This window comes from Lynx canadensis, chromosome B1 (genome assembly GCF_007474595.2).
Source record: "Lynx canadensis isolate LIC74 chromosome B1, mLynCan4.pri.v2, whole genome shotgun sequence".
NCBI lineage: Eukaryota > Metazoa > Chordata > Mammalia > Carnivora > Felidae > Lynx > Lynx canadensis.
Window position 1 is genome coordinate 149704270 of NC_044306.2, and position 17100 is coordinate 149721369.

The 17100-nt window shown below is 39.3% G+C and overlaps 1 protein-coding gene across 5 annotated transcripts in view; it reads left to right on the top strand.

The window, feature by feature from the left end:
- Positions 1-17100, top strand: part of LOC115512581 (sulfotransferase 1 family member D1-like) — a 44933-nt gene that overhangs the window by 14307 nt on the left and 13526 nt on the right. For all 5 annotated transcript variants that reach the window (XM_030313743.1, XM_030313744.1, XM_030313740.1 and 2 more), the window contains 2 exons: positions 8081-8238; positions 16661-16786. In XM_030313743.1, the coding sequence (XP_030169603.1) occupies positions 8091-8238; positions 16661-16786 (274 nt within the window). In that variant the 5' untranslated portion in view covers positions 8081-8090. The remainder of the gene's footprint in view (positions 1-8080; positions 8239-16660; positions 16787-17100) is intronic.

Genomic DNA, 17100 nt, shown 5'->3' on the forward strand with positions numbered 1-17100 from the left:
TTGGTAACCTAAAACTTTAAAGCTTTGCTTGCATGATAAATTGAGATTGAATTCATTGGATATCTAATGAGATAAGAGGTGAAAGCACTAATTACCAGATGTAGGTTTGTGCTTCTGACTTGTTGCAGAAAAAAAAAAAAAACTAAGGATATTTGGAACTATTGAAAAGCATGCTTTCTACTTAATGGATTCATAAGTTTGCCATCTAAAAAAAAAGTTCTGATGTAACATAGAATTCACAATTGGTCAGTACTTAGTTCACTGGTACCAAGGTTTCTAGAAGTTAAAATTCTGCCACATGTAGTTAAAACTGGTAAAAATAAGACAAGCAACTCTATGTAGACAAGTAAGAGATGTAAAAGAAAGATATAAAAAATGAAAATATATATTTTTTGAAGGTAAAAGAAAGTAATTTTGTCCTAAACGAGACTGGCTTTTGGAGAAAAATGGCTTGGGACAAAATCTAAATTCAAAGAAAAGTTGTAGAAGGCTCGTGAAGGAAAATCTTTAAAAAGAAATTTTTTGTGTGGTCAGGATGGACTAAGGTTAAAATAAATGGATTTTAAAAGTACACAGGGTTAAGATTAAAATTCCTCCTTTGATCCAAAGAATGGGGAAATAATGGCAATACTCTTGGTGCCAGCCTCCAAATCCTCCACATTTGTGTTGTTTCTGTTTAGCAGAGGAATGGATGCCTCTGCCATATGAGGCATGGATAATATAAAGGGCTTTTACTAAGATACATGGGAGCCATTTTACTAAACTTAGCCCATTGTATGCCAAAAATGGATATCCACATGGCTGAAGCATATTTATGTGGGCATTGTTGGAAAAGGCAGGGGAATAGACCTTGACTTTGGCTCTTTAAGCCCCTCCCTCAATGGCAATAATCGATATGTGAGTTATTGTTGGGCCATAATAGACTTAATGCACCCTATGACAATCAAGAAAATCTTGCTTGGTCACAGTCCATATGCCCAAGGTCCTACAGGCAGGAAATAGGGTGGGGGGGGGGAACCCTTTACATTACAAGGTTTAAGACAGATAAAAGGAGATCTAGGTAAACTTTCTGATTGGGTAAGTATATAAAGGCTTTTCAGAATATTACATATGTTTTTGAGTTGACCTGGAAAGATATAATGCTTGTTAAATCAGACTCTTAATGAGACAGATGGTTTGGGGAAAAAAAAAAAAAAAAAAAAAAAAAAAAAAAAAAAAAAAAGGGAAATCTAAGACTTAGCCCTTAAATTATGCTAAATTAGCCACTATTTTACAAACATAAAATGGGGAGACCAATGGCCTTCCTACAGAGGTTGAGGGAGGCTCTCATTAAATATATGGGAATCCCCCCGACACCCCTAAGGCTGAGATGATTTTAAAGGACAAATTTGTCACTCAATCAGCCCTAGGTATTCAGAGAAAATGCAAAAATTAGCTCTTGGCCTTGAAGGGACCCTGAAGGAGCTCTTACGAGCTGCCAATTGGGCATATTACAAACAAAACAGAAAAGGAAGCTTTAAAAAAAAAAAAAAAAAAAAAAAGAAAGAAAAGAAAAGAAATATGAAGCCTTAGTTGTGGCCTTACATACTATGTCAGACCAAACTTCCCGAGGTCCTGGCACCAAGTGCCATTTATATGGCCTTTCAGAACACTAAAATGGGAACATCCTCAGAGGGGACAACCAAAATGAAAACCCCATAAGCCATGCCCCTTGTATGGAAACAATCACTGGAGATCTGAGTGCCCTCAGGGACCTCTATCTATGAGCTCAGATAACCAATGTCCCTGGAATGAACTAACCAGGTCCTGGAGCTCTTCACGGTGGCTCCCCTAAACCAACTGTCTATCAGAAACCCAGAACATTGGGTAACTCTGAATATAGAAGGAAAACTGGTTGATTTCCTTCTTGACACCAAAGCTACCTCTTCTGTCCTCCTTTCCACTCCAGGCCAGCTACCCAAAGGCAGCATGATAATTAGAGGCATCTTTGAAAAATTTCTAACCAAATTTTTCTCTCAGTCCCTGGGATGTATATGGGGAAACCTAATTTTTTCTCATTTTTTACTGATAATGCCAGAGAGCCTCACTCCCTTGCTAGAAAGGAACATTATAACTAAATCAGAGACTATGTGCTACTAACTCCAGGACAGATAAACGTGAGTTTTTGAAAATTACTGGATATTGTAGGCTGTAGATCCCAGGGTTCAAAAAAATAGTTTCCTGCTATATCAATTATTAAAGGGGACTCAATCCTACTAGTCTCCCCCACAAAAGTAAACTGGGGTCTGACTTCCAGACACTGTCTCCAGCCCTTGGAATGGTTACAAACAGAGCAGGGCAATTACTATTACCAAGCTCACAGAGCTGAAAGATTATTAAAACACAGCATCAGGACTTTCATTTCAGGAGGGACAAAACTTATCAAATGGCCCAAAGAATGTTTACAAAAAGAAAAATTGTCAAGGACAGTTCTGCAAGTACTATCAGGCTGTAAAGTATGTCTTAAAAACAATCCTCTCAACCACAAACTTGCTTTCCCAGAAAATCAAGGAACTGGAGACTATCCAGTAAAGACTAACAATTAGGTTTCACTCATCTGCCAAAGTCAAAAAAAAAAAAAAAAAAAAATTCCAACATCTGTTTGTGCGGGTTAATGCTTTTACTAACTGGGTAAAGGCCTTCCCCTACAAGACAGAAAAGGCACATAAAGTAATACAAATTCTTCTTTATAAAATGATACCCAGGTTTAGCTTACCTAAAAATTTACAAATTAATAATGGTAAATGGCTGCCTTGACTCTTTCTCTAGTAGAACTCCTGGCTCTTAAAGAAGTTTTACACCTCAAAGTAAAGCAGACTGTCTGCTTATACTCAGCAAAACTCTTAATAACACCTGATAAGCATTAGATGCCTTAAATTTTTTTAAATTAAGTTAGGGCCAAACTCTTAGAAATAGAGCCACCATTGATTACTTACTGCCACCACTTCTCCATCACCTGGGTTAAGAGATTGATTCCCTGACATATGTTGTTTACAAAGTCAGGGTCTCTCCTAGATTATTTGACAAGTTTGGGAACTGGGAGCATTATCTTAAGATGCCATCTTGTTGGTCAGTATGATCTTTACTGTGTGTTTTTCTCTTTATGTCTGCTAATGTTTATGCCACCTCATGCCTGCCATCCTTCCTGTAGAACTATACTGTGGGCCAATCGACCGACCCTTGGGTAGACTCTAACTGCTGAACCCCTACACCATCCCTTATCAGCTTGAAGAAGCCAGAGCAGTCATCATCCCTATTTTCTAACAGCAGTTACAGGCCCTATTCCAGGGAAGAAATAAATAGGGAAAGGGTTAACATTAGGCAGGGAGAGATAAGGGACGTTCAGGAGGCAGACTGCAGCTACAAATGGGAGGCTGAAGAACCAGATGGGGTTTTCCCCTTACAAAATCCTTTATGGGCACCCTCTCCCCATTATCCAGTGCATATGGAGGGATCTAAATGAGGTAGACAATCTAACCCAATCTAAGGCAACAGATGCGAGCCCTTGGCTGTACCCTAACCACCTTACTCCACTGAGTCAGGGAGCGATTACCTGTGAGTCTGACCACAGACACTGGGCCCTTTAAACCGGGAGATGCAATATAGATAAAGAAATAAACTGTCCACCCCCTAAAAGCTCCCTGGAGGGTCCCGTTCACTGTCATTTTGTCCACCCCTACTGCAGTAAGGTAGGCAAAGTGGGTCTCTGCATTCACTACAGCAGAGTGAAGCCAGCATCTCAAAACTGGGAGTGCATTCCTGATCCATCAATGCCATGTAAACTGACCATATGGAAGAAGCAATCTGAAACTCCAGAGGCTCTGGGAGACTGCAGCCCTGCTTTAGTCACTCTGGAAGCTGACTAATCTACACATGGCAGAAGCTTGAGGAATTGACAGTCCAGTGAAACAAAAGACTGTCCTTATTTTCTATATGTTTCCTTACTGTGATGCACTGTCACACCTAGTTTCTATTATTATGATTCTTGCTCTGTTCTTTGCCATAGGATCAGCAGAGGCCGACCCGGCCTGGCTAAAAATGTGATGAGAGATTTCCGTGAACACTCACCTTCCTTTTGTGGATAGGATACTTTGTTGGTACCAACATGGGAAAACAATGGCCATAAGAGACTAGAAGAGTCGATCCCCACAAACCTTAGAGTAAAACAAAATACCCCAGTCCTACTGTCAGGGTTTGGCTTCTTAACAGCTCAATTATTGGGGAAAAAAAACTGTCTCGCCTAGTGGGTAAAAAGTTCATCATCGTCTCTGTTCAATACTTAACATGCCTAAACCAAAGCTTTTATAAGTCAGCTGCCCGAAAAACCCAATGGTGGAGGATCCCAGATCACCTTGAGCCAGATTCCCCAACCTTTGTCTAACTTCTCTCATCTCTGAGAGACGTGGGACAATGTCAACGCAGCTATCAAATGGCAGGCCCCAGGTGGACTATACTAGATATGTGGGAGGACAATGTATATAAACCTCTAAACCAAGATGATGCTCTTTGACCCTAAATAGAGGGGTCTGAGCACCAAAGGGGGTACTGTGGTAGGGTCCCCTCCCTAAGGAAAGGAAAAAAAAATCTTCAAGGCAACCTTGTTACCTGACAACATCCCTCGCGACCTTGTAACATGAGATCACTTAATCAGACTACAAGTATGTGTGTTACCATATATGGGAGACAAAAAAGTAAAAAAATATACAAAAAACTACGCCACCTAGCATTCTGGGCTCAGTTCTTTGGGTATGGAACCCAACTGAGTGGTGCCGGCAGGAATAAAGTTGCTTCCTGGAAAGAAAACCCTGGGTGTCATGACTCTCTGTACGAGAATCCTGCTACAATACTATAGGAAAACAACAACAACCATAGCAAAACAAAACAAAACAAAACAAAAACCCACAACACTAAAATATCAATGGCTTAACATAATGAAGAATTATTTTTTCCTGTCATGGTCTAAAGAAAGGTGGGAAGATCACCTCAATCATGGCAGGACTAGGCATCTGAACACACAGACTAGAAAGGCTCCCTGGCCATGGAAGAAATGACTGGAGGGTCAAGGAAAAGTTTTACGTCACCCACAGCCCAGTAACCAAAACTTAGTCACATCTTCCCAATCTAACTTCAAGGGAGACTAAAAAATACTCTCTGTGCTTGGAAAGAGGTAAAGGTATTGTGAACACATAGCATTTTCTCTGCCCTGGCCCTTGACTATAAATAGTACCAAAAGTACCCAGTACTTCCCAGCAAATACTATTTTTTAAAAAATCAGAATTTGTTATTTAGCAACAGAGGAGGGTGGACAATGACTAACTATGAGCTTTTAAAACTTTACATTTCTTATTCTTTCTTTTCACAGGCAGATATCCACAAAAATTTGCAAATAATGACAGGAAATATAGTAGTACCAATACCATCAAATCATAACCCAGTGCTGTCATAAATTTACTTTTGAGGTATAGCAAACACAATAATCAACTTAATACTATCTATTGTATTGGAACTTTAGGGTATTTATAAATCCTAAGACTTTTGGTAAAACCAAAACAATAATAAAAAAATAATATTTACTTACTCTTAACACAGAGCCCACTTTGGATCCTCTGTCCCCCTCCCCAGCTCTCACTCTCTTTCTTTCTCTTAAAAATAAGCATTTAAAATAATAATAATAATATTTAAGTATATACTCCTCCCCCATGATGCTCAGGAACATCTCAGAACCACTAACACATTACCATCCTTTCAAACTAGGTCAGAACTATTGTTAACTCTGTGCATAATGGCGGCTCAGGGGATTCTCCTATTCTGGCGGAGAACAGACAGAAGCGCAGTTATATCCCAGACACATTTAATCACACAGAAAAAATCCTGAAGTCTCTAGTTTCTTACAACATAATTTGGCAAAGTATTTACACACTCCAACCTCATTAACACTCTAGCCTTCTCTCTCCCATTTTAGGGTCTTTGCACGATGTGCTTTTTCCTGGTTGGAAAGTTCTCTTCTCAAAATTAACACTTGCTCCTTTCTCAGGGGAAACATTTCTAAGCAGCTTGATTCTGTCAGTTTCCCTCTATTTATGGAATATATCTCTGCTTCATAGCACTTACCATCAATGAAAATTTCAATTTATTGCTTTGATTGTTTGATCAGTGTCTTTCTTTCCCACTCTCTTCGAAGCACCATGAAGATAGCTGAAAGTTTTTATAGTAGTTAGATTCTCCAATGCAGTGTGTCCCAGATATTAAACAATAATATCCAATTGATACTTTTGAATTAATTAATTTTGCTCTCACAACATTGTCCTTTATGTTAGTATGTACAAGGGTAGTGAAAATCAAAATAAAACAAGTAACAAAATAATAACACCTTGTTCTAGGAATCCAACAAAAACCTGGTGGCTAGCCAAGCAAGAACTTGTACACTTTGTCCTTTGTTACACTTTGACAGAGTGGAGAACATAGCTGGGATTACTCTGGGTAGTATGGACATTTTAACAACATTAACTTTTACAATCCATGAACACAAAATATCTTTCCATTTATTTGGGTCTTCTTAAATTTATTTCATTAATGTCTAATAGTTTTCAGTGTACAGTTCTTTTACTCTTCGGTTAAATTTATTCCTAGGTATTTTATTATTTTTGATGCAATTATAAACGGATTGTCTTCTTAATTTGTTTTTGATAGTTTGTTAGCATATAGAAACACAAAAGTGTTTTTTATATATTGACTTTGTATACTATAACTTTATAATCTTTTAAAATAAAAAGTATTTGCATGAGGCAGGGTAGGGGTGGAGTGAGGAGGATTTGAAAAGGCAAAAAAGATAAGACATTGCACATGAGAAAAGGAACAGGTTAAATTATATCCTTTGACTCCGGGTCCGAGACTTCTGATTTTAATTCTTTTTTTTTTTTTTTTTTTTAATTTTTTTTTTTTTCAACGTTTATTTATTTTTGGGACAGAGAGAAACAGAGCATGAACGGGGGAGGGGCAGAGAGAGAGAGGGAGATACAGAATGGGAAACAGGCTCCAGGCTCTGAGCCATCAGCCCAGAGCCTGACGCGGGGCTCGAACTCCCGGACCGCGAGATCGTGACCTGGCTGAAGTCGGACGCTTAACCGACTGCGCCACCCAGGCGCCCCTGATTTTAATTCTTGAAGAGAAGTTCAGCAGCTGCCCGAGGGCTCAGGAAGCCTGATAAACCCACGCTTGTTACATAGTCTCTGTTTTTCTAGCACTTTAAACAAAGAAAAATAACCCCTAAGGCTCATGCTAAATTGGGAAAACAACAATATGTTTCAGAGTAGTGCTTAGGATATATTTCAAGCTCTTCCACTTATATTTGATAGCTAAAGAGAGATAAAAGTACCTTTATTAGAACCATGCTGAGAATATAAAACTATACATGATGTCACTGGTGTTACAAAGTGCATTGGAACGATGTATCTCCAGTGCTACACCTACCCCAAGCTTGTTTCTTTCACCCAGTCTTTTGTTGTCATTCCCTTCTTCTTCCCCCGCCCTCCCTCTATACATACTTTCATTCTTGTGGTCTGTTAAACACAATTTAGATGGAATCATTTGCCAGTCTCATCTAGTAATTTAAAGGAGGGAAGTACTGCCTAAGGCCACTCTTCAGTTTCTAGTTTACAGCCTGGGTGGCTCAGTCAATTAAGCATTGGACTCTTGATTTCAGTTCAGGTCAGAGTCTCGTGGTTGGTGTGGTTACTCTCCCTTTGCTCCAAAGCCCAGTACTTTTACTAACTGTCCCACAAATCTCGGCCTCAATTGTCCAATGAACATGTTGATGGTATTTAATGTATAAACAGCACACATGAAATAAATAGTGTAAGACCTATGAGTTTTTATAATACTTTTTTTCTTCCACTGGTTCATAAGGCACAGTAATGTGATCTAAAGCTGCTGCATCTATAGTAATGAAATACTAATTTAATAAAATATCAATTTATTTTACTTTGATTACCGCTATTAAAACAAATACTTCTTAACATGTTCCTTTTTGTTTAAAATCTAGTTTCTGAAAAATGGACAAGAAGCTGGATATCTTCAGGAGGGAGTTAGTGGATGTTCAGGGTGTCCCCCTCTTCTGGAGTATTGCTGAGGAGTGGTCCCAGGTGGAGTCATTTGAGGCCCGACCAGATGACCTTCTGATCTCAACCTACCCCAAATCCGGTAAGATCTTTTTAGTTGTTTGTACTCGCTGATTGGTTATCGATCTGTATGTGTAAGCCCACTGATCTCATCACTAGTGAAGGGAACACAGCAGCAGTTGCTGGGACGGTTTTGTCTGAAGTCAGATAAAACTCACTTTCGATTCTAAAAGATCTGCCACTGAGTAGGGGCTAATCTGAGGGAAAATTAATGCCATTGTCTTATTTTCCTTTTTAAATCCAAACAAAAATGATGAAAACTGCATATCTAAAATGATTTAGATACATTAGATTATTTACATATTTATATTCCTTCTATGCATTTTAATGCTTACATTATTCATTGTAGTATTTTAAACATATTTGGTAAAATATTTTATTATTTTAAACACTTTATTATTATTTTAAACACATTTAGAAATGTTTTGCTATAATGTTAAACAGCTGCTGACCTCAGTGTTAAAAGCTGCTGACCTTCTCTGATCTCAGAAAAAATAACTTAAGATGACTCAATAAGAATCACTAATTTTTATTTCTCCAGATATTTTTATGACAGTCTTCCAATTCATCCAGTGATAGATATACAGAGAAATATCAGAGAATGAGTTTTTATTGCCTTTTATCCACTTAATTTACTTGAGCCCATAATCAATCAAGTGTTCCAATTGCTAAATTCTCTAATGTCAACTTTCCTTTATATTTCTGCTTCATTTCTTTTTTTTTTTTTTATATATAACTTTATCTATTTATTTTTTTGTGAGGGAGGAGCAGAGAGAGAATCCCAAGCAGGCTCTGTGCTGATGTCAGCACAGAGTCTGACACAGGGCTTGAACCCACAAACTGTGAGATCATGACCTAAGCCCAAATCAAGAGTTGGTTGCTTAACTGACTGAGCCACCCTGGAAACCCTTTCTGCTTCATTTCTGAAAGGAATTGAGAAAGAGAAGGTTTTAATAATTACATTGACTACTAATTCTCTTTTTATTTTATAAATGTTGAAATTACTTCATAGGGCTATGTAAAAAAGCCTGGGAGGAAACACCTGAGTTTTTGGAGATTCTAATGCCAAAATTATAAACACTGCATGAGAACAAAGAGTTCTTATCAGAAAACAAACAAATGTACAATACAGACCTTTGTAGGAATAGAAAAAAAGCCTATTTTGGCAAAAGCTAGTTTTTTCTTTCTTCTTACTACTTACATTGCTCTCTAAGCAATTTAGCAGACCCAAATTGTTTGGAACGAAAACTACTTTGCATTTCCTGGTTGAGGCACAAGTTTAGAAAAGGTGGGGCAATTACTAAAAATGTACATGATCTTTTGTTTTTGCTAGTTAAAAAAATATATTCACAAGCAGAAAACCATTCGGATGATCTTTGGAAGGCACCATTATACAGTGCTTCATTTGTGAAAGTGCTTTTTGAAGCTGGATTTCTTTTGACGTAGTGAAAGCTAGGTGGCTAGCTGGCTACATGTAAAGTAATTGAATACTCTGTGGTCACGTTTTGTCTTTGATTTTTTTTCCCTTTACAAGCTGTTGAAAATGTGTCTTAATGTTATTAATATATCAGTTCCCTGTAAATTTTGAGAAGCCAAGCTAACTTATTCCTTATATGAGGCAAATCATGGGCTTTAAAGAAAATTATGGAAAATAAGCATTTCCAATTTTAAGCATAGCAAAAATGGTACTTTCCATCAGATCTCAATGGCCACAGTTTGAATCATCCATTGACAGGAAATAAAATGTGTTATATTTTGGAATTTAGGTCTCTTCGTCCCCATGAATCTTTGCTTAAGCCTAACCCAGATCAGGCAACAAAATTTTCAAGGATAGTATTAATTTGACTCACATTTTTCTTAACACTGTAATTGTCTGTGTTAGATGGATGAGAGAGATAGTCTCATACTCATGATTCAGGGACAAGAAGCAGAAAGAATTGTCTATAAGAAAGAACTAAAAAGGAGGCCGAAAGTACTCTCAATTATGGAACCAACCCAAAGGTGCATCCTTGTGCTGTGGTAGGGTCCCCTCCCTAAGGAAAGAAAAAACAAAACAAAAAAACCTGAAGGCAACCTGGCTATAGGAGTACATGACAAGAATCCCTCCCGACCTTGTAACATGAGACCACTTAATCAGACTGCATGTTAGTGTGTTACCATACATGGCAGACAAAGAAGTAAAAAATATACAAAAAACTACACTACGTGGCGTTTGGGGGCTGTTCTTCGGGTATGAACCCAACTGAGCCATTCAGGCACTAACAAAATTGCTTCCTGGAAAGAAAAGCCACAGCGTCAAGACTCTCTGTGCGAGAACCCTGCTACATTTCTTGGGGGCTCTCATCTGGGATTCGGAGACGGTGCATTTCCACCTCCCTTGCTGCCCAGGATGCTAATCTTGGAGCGCCAGGAGAGGTGAGTTCCCCTGGCATCAGCGCGCACCTCGATACACAGGAGATTAACCTGTCCCGGCGCTCTGGGGCGAGGACCCTGTGTGAGCACAACTGAACCCGTGAGGTCCAGGAACCAGTTGGGGGAATTCCACCCATCAGACTGGTAAGAACCTGGGGTTCATTTTGGCAGACCTGCCACTAAGAGGCAGAAGGGGAGCCTGATCACCTCCCAGACTTGCCCTAGTAGTTCTGCAAGGGAGGAGGAATGAAGCTCCAACTCTAAGGCTTTGGGCGCTGGGGCGGCAGGTTGGAGTCACCATGTGACTATGTATGGGGACTTGTGTCTCCTTCGTTTCCTGGGTCAATGACTATGATAATTAGAGCCAACAGTCTCTGGTTATTCTACTTAGAACAGGGACTTTAAGAAATATTCCCAGGCAGCTGCCAAAACTCCTTTGTTTTGGGGAAATTCCCTGTCTTCTCTGTACTGACATTGACTGCCTTATTCCACTGGTGGAAAACAAAAGAAACCTGGAGACTGCTCCCTTGTCTGAGCTGACAAGATTTAAATCTAGGAATTTTCTTTTTCTGCTTTCTGCTAGCTCCTCACCTCTTCTGCCTTCCCACCACATCCCCCTCCTGCTTCTGTACCTTCTGGGGGGGCAGCCTGCATTACTGGTTACTACTTAGTTTTCACCGGTGACTAAGGCTTCTAAGAGTTAAAATTCTGCTAAATGTAGTTAGACTGATGAAAATAAGGAAGACAACTCTGTATGTAAAAGAATAGATGTATAAAAATATATAAGGAATAAAAATACATTTTTTGTTAAAGGTAAAAAAAAGTAATTTTGTTAAATGAGACTGGTTGTTTGGAAAGAAAAGGGCTTAGGTCAAAATCTAAAAGCAAAGGACAGTTGTAAAAGGTTTGTGAAGAAAAAATCTTAAAAAAATTTTTTTTTGTTTGTGGTCAGGAGGTCTAAGGTTAAACCTTGAAATTATGATAAATTAGCCACTATCTTACAGACACAAGATAAAACCCTGGTGGCCTTCCTGGAAAGGTTAAGGGAGGCTCTAACACCGCTGAGACTGAGACGTTTCTAAAAGACAAATTTGTCACTAGATTGGCCCCAGATATTCAGAGAAAACTGCAGAAACTGACTGTTGATCAGGAAGGCACCCTGGAGGAGCTCTTATGAGCTGCCAGTTGGGTATATTACAACCAAGATCAAGAGGAGAATAAAAAAAACAGAAAAGGAGGTTTAAAACAAAACAAAACAGAACAGAAAACACCAATCCCAGGCCTTAGTTGTGGCCTTACACACTATGTCAGACCGAACTTCCCGAGGTCCTGGCACCAAGTGCCATGTATATGGCTGTTCAGAGCACTAAAAATGAGAATGTCCTCAGAGGGGACAATCAAAACAAAAACCCCATAAGTCATGCCCCTTATGTGGGACAATCACTGGAGATCTGAATGCTCTCGGGGACCTCTATCTATGAGGGCTCACATAACCAATGTCCCTGGAAGGGACTGATGGGGCCTGGGGCTCTTCATGGTGGCTCCCCTAAACCAACTGTCTATCAGAAACCCAGAACATTGGGTAACTCTGAATATAGAAGGAAAACTAGTCGATTTCCTTCTTGACACCAAAGCTACCTCTTCTGTCCTCCTTTCCACTCCAGGCCCACTATCCAAATGCACCATGATGATTAGAGGCATCTCCAGAAAACATAACTAAAATTTTCTCTCAGCCTCTGGGATACATATGGGGAAAACTAATTTTTTTTTTCATTCTTTCTTGATAATACCAGAGAACCTTACTCCCTTGCTTGGAAGAAACATTATAACTAAATTACAGACTATAGTGTACTAACTCCAGAACACATAAACAGTTATGTGAGTTTGGGGGAATTACTGGATATTGTAGGCTATAGACACCAGGGGTCAGGAAAATAGGTTGTGTGCTATATCAATTATTAAAGGAGACTCAACCCTACCTACTCTCCCAAGAAAATAAAATGCGGTCTGCATCATAGACACTGTCTCCAGCCCTTGGAATGGTTACAAACAGAGCAGGGCAGCTCACAGAGCTAAAAGATCATTAAAACACAGCACCAGGCCTTTCAGTGAGGGAGGGACTTATCAAAAGGCCCAAAGGATGTTTACTGGAAAAAATTTGTAAAGGACAGTTTACCAAGTAGTATCAGCTTGTGAAGTATGTCTTACAAACAATCCTCTCAACCACAAACTTGCTCTCCCAGGCAGTCAAGGAACTGGAGGTTATCCAGAAAACACTGACAATTAGGTTTCACTCATTGCCAAGGTCAAAGGAATTCCTACATCTGTTGGTATGGGTTGATATTTTTACTAATTGGGTAAAGGCCTTCCCCTGCAGGAAAAAAAAGGCACAAAAAGTAATAAAAATTTTGCTTTGTAAATAATACCCAGGTTTGGCTTACCTAAACATTTGTAAATTAATAATGGTAAATGGTGGCCTTGACTCTTTCTCTAGTAGAACTTCTGGATCTTGGAAAAGTTTTACACCTCAAAGTAAAGCAAACTGTCTGCTTATACATGGCAAAACTCTAAATAACACCTCACAAGCATTAGATGCTTTAAAAAAATATTTTGATTAAGTTAGGACCAAACTCTTGGAAATAGATCCACCATTGATCACTTACTGCTCCTGCTTTTCCATCACCTGGGTTATAAGATATTCCCTGACATAAATTGTTTACAAAGTCAGGGTCTCTCCTACATTGTTTGACAGGTTTTGGAACTGGGGACATTATCTTAAGATGCCATTTTGTAGGTCAGTATAATCTTTACTGTGTGTTTTTCTCTTTATGTCTGCTAATGTTTATGCCACCTCATGCCTGCCATCCTTCCTGTAGAACTATACTGTGGGCCAATCGACTGACCCTTGGGTAGACTCTAACTGCTGAACCCCTACACCATCCCTTATCAGCTTGAAGAAGCCAGAGCAGTCATCATCCCTATTTTCTAACAGCAGTTACAGGCCCTATTCCAGGGAAGAAATAAATAGGGAAAGGGTTAACATTAGGCAGGGAGAGATAAGGGACGTTCAGGAGGCAGACTGCAGCTACAAATGGGAGGCTGAAGAACCAGATGGGGTTTGGCTCTTCAAAAGCTCAATTATTGGGAAAAAAAAACCTGTCTTGCTTAGTGGGGAAAAAGTTCATCGTCATCTCTGTTCAATACTTCACATGCCTAGGCCAAAGCTTTTATAACTCAACTGCCTGAAAAACCCAATAGTGGGGGGGCCCCAGATCCCCTTGAGCCAGATCACCACCCCTTGTCTAACTTCTCTTACCTCTGAGAGATCTGGGACAATGTCATGCAGCCATCAAATGGTGGGCCACAGGTGGACTATACTAGATATGTGGAAGGACAGCCTATATATAGTACTTCCCTCAATCTGGGCATGGTCATATGTGCTGGAAACTATTCATCCGTCTTTCTTCCTGCTCCCACTTGCCAGAGGGAAACATTTGGGGGTCAAAGTGTATGGGGACAGGGCGACTCAAATGAAGTGGTGTGCCTTACAAATAGGCGATTAAAAATATAATAAATGGCCTCCCGAGCATATAATCCACTATTATGGCCGTGCCACTAGGGAGAGGATGTGTCCTGGGGCTACTGCCCTCCCATTTACATGCTAAACCACATAATCAGACTACAAGCAGTTATAAAAATTATAACCAGTAAAACTCCCAGAGCTCTTAACTTACTAGCCAAGCAGCAAACCAAAATGTGCAATGTTATCTATCAAATATTGCTCGGACTTAAAATATTGCCCGGACCTGCTTGCTTCTGAGGGAGGTGTTTGTAAAAAGTTTGACCTAAGCAACTGCTGCCTACAGACAGATAAGGAGGAAAAAGTCATAGAGGAGATCACAGATCAAATGAGAAGGATGGCTCATGTCCCCATCCAGACCCGGAACAGTTAAAATTCCAGGGAGTTATTTGGAGGATGGTTTTCAACTTTCCAGGGATTCAAAACTCTCATAAAAATTATCCTCCTAATTCTGGGAAGTTGCTTACTCCTACCTTGCTTAACTCCTCTTGTTGTACAGTCTGTCTCCCGTTTCACTGAGGCCACGATTTTAAAAAAGACGGCCACTCATGTAATGATGTTACGGAAATATAAACCTCTAAACCAAGGTGATGCTCTTTGACCCAAAATAGAGGGATCTGAGCATCAAAGGGGGGAATGGGGTAGGGTTCCCTACCTAAGGAAAGAAAGAAAAAAAAAAAAAACAAAAACTGAAGACAACCTGACTATACACGTAGGTGACAACATCGCTCACAACCTTGTAGCATGAGATCACTTCATCAGACTGTATGTTAGTGTGTTACCATATATGGGAGACAAAGAAATAAAAAATATACAAAACACTACACCACGTGGCATTTGGGGGCTCAGTTCTTTGGGTAAAAACCGAACTGAGCCATGCGGGCACGAATAAAGTTGCTTCCTGGAAAGAAATGCCTCGGTGTCACGATTCTCTGTCCGAGAATCCTGCTACAGTGCAGGTCAAACTTCCAATGTCTATGCAGTGCATAGATCATTTAATGTAATTTTTAGTTTCTAACCATGATTATTCAATTTAAAGACTATCATTTATTGCACATTTGGTAAAGAGGAAAGGGATGGGAACAGTTAAGAAGATATTTTTCTCCAAACTTATATTTACTTTCTAAAAAAAATTATTTATTTCAAGAAAGAGCGTGTGTGCATGAGTGAGCAGGGGAGGGACAGAGAGAGAGAGAGAGAGAGAGAGAGAGAGAGGGAGAATCTCAAGCAGGCTCCAGGCTGTCAATGCAGAGCCTGATCCAGTGCTTTGCATGAACCATGAGATCATGACCTGAGCCAAAATCAAGAATCCAACGCTTAACTGACTGAGCTATGCAGGCGCTCCGTATTTGCTTTCTTAGCACAGCCTCAAGAAACTGATCTTTGAATGCTTTAGACGATTAAATATCCTTACATACAGACTTGCGATAATTTTACCTTCCTATAAATGCATCATAAGTTGAAAATGTATTTTAAACCCCTAAACCACTAAACATCATAGCTTACCCTAGCCTACATTAAATGTGCTCAGAACACTTACAAAGCCCGCAACTGGACAAAATCATCCAACACAATACCTACTTTGTAATAAAGTGCTGAATTTCTCATGTAATCTATTGAGTACTGTACCGGAAGTGAAAAACGGAATGGTTGCCTAGGTACAGACTGGTTGTAAGGGAATCTGCTTTTTACCCCCATTCAGAATGGGAGCTGAAGCTGCACTGTCCAGCATCTGGCCAGTATCTGTAGATATCTGAGAGCATCGTATTGCTGACCACTAGACCAGGAGATCAAAATTTTAAATTCAATGTTGGGTTTCTACTGAATGCCTCTGAGTTTCACACCATCATAAACTCAAAAAAAAAAAAATCATAAGTCAAACCATGATAAGTAGGGGACCATCTGTAGTCTCATAAAGATCTGAGTGACTCGATCTACTCTGCTCAGTGAGGATGTATTGTCTTCTATTTATGAGTAGCACACTAGTCACCACAGACACAATTCACAAAGTTATCTTTGTATCCTCTCTTCACACCTCCACCAAATGTTGAACATTTTTACCTCAAGTATTCTTCAGTCCCAAAGCCTAGTAATATCTTTTGATATTAATAAGAAATGTACAAATCGAAAGTGGCCACTTCCCTCTCCATTCCACTCAGGAGGGTTTGCTACATAACTGATCTCCTGTCTTTTACATTATCCATGTTTTACTTACTTTTAATGACTTACTTTATAATTATTTTAGTCATATTTGCTCTCTCTCACACATCACACACACATATACACAATACATATGCATATGTTCAAATAGACGGTGGTGTCTCCTATAAAAGGGAGAAGAGAGAAAGGGAATGGGAATGAAGAGCACCTTTCTGTTTCCTCTACCTCCATTGACTCTCTTATACTGTTTTTGACAGAGAAGTGTAAAGTTGTTCCATTTTTCCCCCCTTAGGAACAACCTGGATCAGTGAAATATTGGATTTGATCTATAATAATGGGGATGTGGAGAAATGCAAGCAGAACGCAATATACAAACGAGTGCCATTCATGGAATTGATAATTCCTGGACTGGATAATGGTATTTTCCCTTAATGTTTCTTTTCCCCATAGCAATAAATCCCCCTATTGTTTTGTGGTGTCTGAAGGAGTCATGATAGAATCGATATAGACAGAACTTGGACAGTTGACTCATAAGTGTCTATAATAGAAGAGTAAGAATGCGGCTATACCAATATTATACTCCTCTTGCACCCAAAGATAATATCTGTGTTAGAGGAGATTTTGATGAGAATACTTTTTTCTTAATAGCACAGGTAGAAGTCTTCAACATTTAAATGTTGTACAATCATTATATACAGAAAATTCAGTGTTTGATTCAATATAAAATCATGT